The 6783-nt window shown below is 27.4% G+C and overlaps 1 protein-coding gene across 1 annotated transcript; it reads right to left on the bottom strand.

The window, feature by feature from the left end:
- Nucleotides 1-1448: 1448 nt before the first annotated feature.
- LOC130979401 (calvin cycle protein CP12-1, chloroplastic-like) lies at nt 1449-2167 on the bottom strand. Its single transcript, XM_057902839.1, has one exon. It carries the CDS (start codon nt 2052-2054, stop codon nt 1656-1658), a length of 399 nt encoding a protein of 132 aa, XP_057758822.1. The 5' UTR covers nt 2055-2167; the 3' UTR covers nt 1449-1655.
- Nucleotides 2168-6783: the final 4616 nt, after the last annotated feature.

The raw sequence follows: 6783 nt of genomic DNA, 5'->3' as shown, positions 1-6783 counted from the left end.
CCCGTACCTTGTAACGTGTGAAATCAATTAATGCCATCAAATCACTTACATTTTCTCTTTCATGTTACCAATGCAATTAAAGCAAGTTCATAAAATTTGAATTCCATCCAAAGAGGAGAGTGGGTAACCAAACCAAACATGCACTACCCTTTCCTTCTTTCTTTTCAATTCGGACCAAGCCTTGTTTGTCTAGTAACACGGGCTTATTCAACAATTTCCTGACCCAATTAACATAGCAATAATTCAGCCACATATCATATAGCATTTTTTGCACAAAACTGAATATTATCATCACATTGGCTTTGTTTAATTTTCGGTCCAATAACAAAATCTGCACACAACAAAATTGTTAATTAACCAAATTATTATTACAATACAATTAAGTTAACAATTTTGTATTTTAATCCCTTTTTAATTAATGTTTGATCATCATAATAATTTGGAGTTTTCCAAACTCAATAAATGTGTTTAAAATAATAAAATACACAAAATTATTTTTTTAAAATAAATAATATATATTATTTTATTATATCTAATTGAACATCAGATAAATTTTAATTATCTTTAAATTTTTAATTTTATTGGTTAAATAAGTGGTTCGATTTTTCAACTTTTGCTAATTACTAATTAGGCTTTGTCAACAGATCCAAATAATAGCTATATATTTGTAACAAGACAAACAGCCCTTTATTACATGGTTTCAGAATTTTGTGCATTTAGTGACTTAGTGTTTCCTGACATGCTTGTGAACATGCATATATATGTCACTCATAGTTATATATCATATTTTCAACCTCCACATGTATTAGGTGTATAATAAGTGAACAAAAGTAGGAAGCTTAATACATATTTGACTCCATTGATTAAGAGCCTGTTTGGAGGATATTTTTGGGGAAAAAAAATTAATAATTTTTTAAAAAAGCTTTTTTATAAAAAATAAAAATAATTTTATATTTGAATATTTTATATAAAAAATCTTTTTATTTATCAATTATATTTAAATAAAATAAAAATACTTTTTGACCATTTATTATATGTAAAAGTTATTTTTTAAAAGAAAAAATATCTTTTAAAAAATATAAATTATAATTAAAAAAAATATTTTTAATGTTTTTATTTTTATTACTAAAAATTTACAAAATATACTAAATTTTTTTTTATCAATTTAATAAGTTCAAACAATCAAACGTGCTAGTGTGTCATCCTATTTCCACCAAGTCTCTTGCAGCCTTCATAACCATACCACCAACATCATGAATATTATTATCATCCTCTCATTCCATCTTACTATTAATCAAAAGTTAAATTTTTTCACGAAAATAAAGATAACTTTTTTTTTTAAATAATTTAATACATTAAAACCGTTAATAATTTGAAATTTTTTAATGAATGAAAATGTTATGATTTAATTAAGAGTACATCAATTAGTAAACTCCACAAATGACAAATGATAAGAACAACTTAGCTAGGTTATATGCTATATGGAATAATCTCGTTTATCATGCTTCAATACAAACAATTAATTAAGAGTACATAGTATCTGTTCAACTCATGCATGTAACAGAAATTTAAAAACAATTACATAAAAAGATTGATATCATTCTTTATTTATATCTTTGAACCTAACAGACTCGGAAATGAAAGCGCCCTCCTCATCAATTATCATAGGTGCGGCACTCATCAGTTTCTGGGTTATCCTTGCAGTAATTCTCAAGCGGGTCCGAGTCTTTCTTCTTGTCTCTCGCATGACTTGCCGCCGCGCTCAGCTCCTCTACCTCATCCCAAGCAGCTGCACACTCGTTGCTGGTAGGGTTATCGGTGCATGTCTCCTCGGCATCCTTTATGCTCTTCTCTACTTTTTCTGATATTTTATCAGGGGCTGCACGAACCGGTTGGATCGAAAATGATCGGCCCGACTTAATTAAACCAGGACACCTCTGATTGAACTTGAATATGGGTGAAAACTTGATGGTTTGAGTCTTTAGAGGCGTCTGTACTCCCTTAGCAATTACTCTAGTAGGACTTGAGAGAGTCATAGTAGAAATTGTTGTCATCTTTCTTCTGTTTCTTTTGTTCTTCTTTTTTGATACTTGTCCAGATATTTAAGTAGTGTCTATAAAGTTTTTTTGTTACAAATGGAGATGAGGTTTAATAAATGGAATAGGGTATAAGGAGAACATTATATAAGTGAGGATGGTGAGGATTCGTGAACACATATTTCTTATCCAGTGTGATCCAATTGTTACCAAGCACACGTAAGGTTAGATTCTTTTCTCATTTTCTTTATGATGAGAAAGATATTTTTTCTTGAAAACACAAATGATATCTCTGGATCTTTGTTTTTATGTGAGTTCGTAATATTTAATTTGTATGTGAGTTGCAACTTAAATTTGGCCATTTAATGAGAATAATAGTATATGATTATATGATCTTTTGGATAGTCACAAAAATAGCTTGATATTTTTTGTTCTTTTATTTTAATGTTTGTTTGGACATTGAAAATATCAAACTTCTATGAGTAAGAGCGGACGCGGGTCGGACAGTTAAATAGTCTAATATCTATCGTAAAATAATATAGACAAATTATTATAAAATGTACTCTCTCCTTATCACTTGTTGATTAGTTCAACATGTCTAAAATATTGACTAAATTTGGCCAACAATTGAGACTACCAAAAACTAGATTATATATATTCATTATTAGGAACGGGATCCTGAGGGACATTTGTCCCACTCTTATTTTAAAATATATATATATATATAATATATATATTAAATTTTAAATAATTCAACTATAAATAAATTTATTTTAATTATTTAAAGTCTCAAATTTATTTTTTTTCCTATCATTTTAACTTCAAATTTAGTCTTTTTTTTCATTCTCAAATTTCAGCCATCATCACTCTTTTATTCTCTTGAATTCTCTTATTAATTTTAATCTTTTTTTTCTATTTTTTTTAATGGTCATTTTCTCTTTATAAAAGATAAATTTTAAATTTTCTATTTTTTTATATAACTCTTTATGACTCTATGTATCTTTTAATTTTATTGTTTCTCTTTTTGATATTTTTAATTACAAATTTTAATTTAAATATTTATAGTTTAGATATTAATCTGATTTTTTATTATCTTGATAAATTTATATATTTTATTATTTATGTTATCTCAATTTATATTATTATATATAAAGTTAATTGATCAATTTACTAATTTAAAATATATATTTTTTATTTATAGAAATAATAATAAAAAATATTTAAAAATATATTTTTTATTCTATTTTATTATATGTAATTTTTGTTTTTTGTTTTTGTATTCAAATAATTAATGTGCACTTTTATTTTTTTAAACTTATATTAATATATTTTTTTATAATAATGTATACTATTTTTATCTTCCTAACATAAATTTTTTGGGTCCGTCACTGTTTATTATCACATTCTTAGTTTATAGGTACGAGTGTTCAATTAAAATAATATCAAAACACTCTTTGACATAGCAAATCAACAAATATCATATACCAAAAAATCTTGATATTTTCTACTTTTTTATTTGAGTGTTTGTTTGGACGTGAAAATATCAAACTTCCATGAGTAATAACGGCTTAGTTTAGTGGGTTAGGCAGTCAAATAGTCTAATATTTGTCGTAAAATAACGTACTCTTTTCCTATTACTTATTTATTAATTTAACATGTCTGAAATATTGATTAAATTTGCCAAAAAATTTAGGCTTTACTGAAAAGGAATCTCAGTTACTATTGAGACTATCAGATACTAGATTATATATTCATTGTTACATTCAGTTTAGAGGTAGAAGTGTTCAATTGAAATAGTACCAAAATACTTCTTTACATAATAAATTGACAAATATTATATATCAATTGGCAGATTAGAGTTGGCCAAAAAATAAGCCAATGATGGTCTATTTGGTTTTATACTAATGACTTGTCCTCTTTAATGAAGATACTATGACTCTGATATTATATTAAATTTCTAAAAAAAAATCTAAATAAGAAGATAATATTATATGTAAAGTTAGGTTAAAATTGTTACATGGTACAAGCTAAGAGTCATTCTATTTATAAGAATATTATCAACTAATCTCATAAATATCCATCTATTAACTACTAGTTATTATTAATTTAACTCCCATCTGCTAACAATTCTAATAATATTTTGGGCTAACACAAAAAATGCTCTCAAATTTTAACCCTAACAAAAATACGTATCTTACTCTTTGACTAGTTATTATTAATTTAACTCCCATCTGCTAACAATTCTAATAATATTTTGGGCTAACACAAAAAATGCTCTCAAATTATTTAAACGCTAACAAAAATACACTCGTATCTTACTCTTGACAAAAATGCCGTCAAGTAATTTTAAAACAAAACAACAATACCTAACAGTAAATATATATTTTTAAAAAATATCTTAGAAATTGAATTTTGATACAATTTTTTGTAAAAATGATTATTAAAATAAGATATTATTATATATAAAAATTGGTAATTTTTCGCTAAGTATATATTTTTTATAATTTTTTTTGTTAATAACCAATAATACTTTTAAAAAATTACAAAATAATATATACTTAAAAAAAATACCAAATTTTAATAACAATAATATTATATTTTTCTAATCATGCTTGCAAAAAATTGCATCAAAGTTCAATCTTTAATGTATTTTTTGAGAAATACATATTTAATATTTTTTTTTGCAAGATTATCTAACATTAAATATGTATTTCTCAAAAAATATATTAGAGATTGAATTTTGATACAGTTTTTTGCAAATATGATTAAAAAAATGAGATATTATTATCCTTAAAATTTGGTAATTTTTTTTAAGTATATATTTTTTTGTAATTTTTTGTTAACAAATAATAATACTTTTAAGAAATCACAAAAAAATATATAATTAGAAAAAAATTACCAAATTTTAAAAATATATTTTTTTGTAATTTTTTGTTAACAAATAATAATACTTTTAAGAAATCACAAAAAAATATATAATTAGAAAAAAATTACCAAATTTTAAAAATAATAATATCTCATTTTTTAATCATATTTACAAAAAAATGTATCAAAATTTAATCTCTAATATATTTTTTGAGAAATACATATTTAATGTTAGATAATCTTGCAAAAAAATATTATTAAATATGTATTTCTCAAAAAATACATTAAAGATTGAACTTTGATGCAATTTTTAAAAAATTACATCAAAAATAAAATTTTAAGGCATTTTTTGAAAATATATATTTGCTGTTGGGTATTGTTGTTGTATTTTTAAATTATTTAAAGAGAACAAAATATATGAATAATCGGCTCTCTAGGTTAGAAATAAGATTTGCTTCAATATAGAATGCAGAAAACACTGATTTCAAGTAAAATTGGTACTCTAATATTTTACGATCATTCTCTAAGTGTGCTACCTTAAGGTTTTGAGTTGGATGTGGTGTCTTCTCATCTTATGTTATCTCACTTGATTCCTCCCCGAAATCTATCCGGTGATCGAGAGCTCCCCACGGTTGGCCTAACATGTGGTATCAGTCTTCTCGGTGAAGGTGGTCCGGGCGGCGTGTCCCGCGGTGTAAGGAAGAGTGAGGAGTTTATAAGATGAGAGACCCATTAAGTTACTACCTTAAGGTTTTGAGTTGGATGTGGTGTCTTCTCATCTTATGTTCTCTCACTTGATTCCTCCCCGAAATCTCCCCGGTGATCGAGAGCTCCCAAGCAAGTGCTCATGCGGTTGGTAGTTGGATGTCGTGTCTTCTCATCTTATGTTCTCTCACTTGATTCCTCTCTGAAATCTCCCCAGTGGTCGATAGCTCCCAAGCAATTGCTCATGCGGTTGGTATTATGAGTTATTTTCTCTATAATTCAGGTTAAGAACATTGGAATGGTGTGAGTTTTGGTGGTGAGAAACATTTGCTAAACTTCAGGTTATTTGGTCAAGTTTGCAGGAGGAGCTATTTCATGGCAGTCAAGGCTACAGAAGTGTATTGCACTTTCTACCACAAAAGCATAGTTTATTGCAGCAACTGAAGCATGTAAAAAATTGTTGCACTTGGTTTCAAGCAAGACCGTTATGTGTTATTGTGTGATAGCCAAAGTGCTATTCATCTTGCTAAGAATTCTACTTTTCATGCAAGATCTAAACATATTGATGTTAGGTATCACTGGATACGAGATGTGTTAGATTCCAAGTTGTTGGAACTTGAGAAAGTTCACACTGATGACAATGGTGCTGATATGATGACAAAAGCATTGTCAAGAGATAAGCTTGAAACATGTTGTTTGATCGCCAGAATGGCGAGGGCCTCCACCTTGTCGAGAAGAGGAAAATTTGTTGGGTTTTTTTCTCCTTTGTGAGGCCCAAGCCCAACATTTTGAGGGTGTCACTTTGCACTCATTGTGCCACAACCTTAATCAAATTTTGAGGTCTTTTGAGAGAAAGAGTGTAGCCACCAAAATGAGAGAGAAGAGGGAAAAACAGAATTCCCGTTTTTATGCAAAGCAATAAATTTCAAATGGCAGTTTTTCATTTGTTCACTTTTTGATGGGCTTGAAATTTAAACTGCATGTTCCTCTTATCTTGTTCTTCATTTTGGTTGGTGGAGAAACTAGAGGAAAGTTGATGCTTGATGTGGAGACTTACACTTGAGGGGAAGATTGTTAGTGTTGCAAGTCTGAGGAGTGTATGAAGTTAGTCCCACATCAAAGAAAGCAAGGAAGAATGAGCAGTTTATAAGATGAGAGACCCATTAACTTACTGCCT

The sequence above is a fragment of the Arachis stenosperma genome, chromosome 5 (genome assembly GCF_014773155.1).
Source record: "Arachis stenosperma cultivar V10309 chromosome 5, arast.V10309.gnm1.PFL2, whole genome shotgun sequence".
Lineage (NCBI taxonomy): Eukaryota > Viridiplantae > Streptophyta > Magnoliopsida > Fabales > Fabaceae > Arachis > Arachis stenosperma.
This window is presented reverse-complemented; position numbering and strand designations above follow the sequence as displayed.

What these genes read in the sequence shown, in the direction of transcription:
- LOC130979401 (XM_057902839.1), bottom strand. Translation starts at nt 2,054, where the DNA reads ATGACAACAATTTCTACTATGACTCTCTCAAGTCCTACTAGAGTAATT.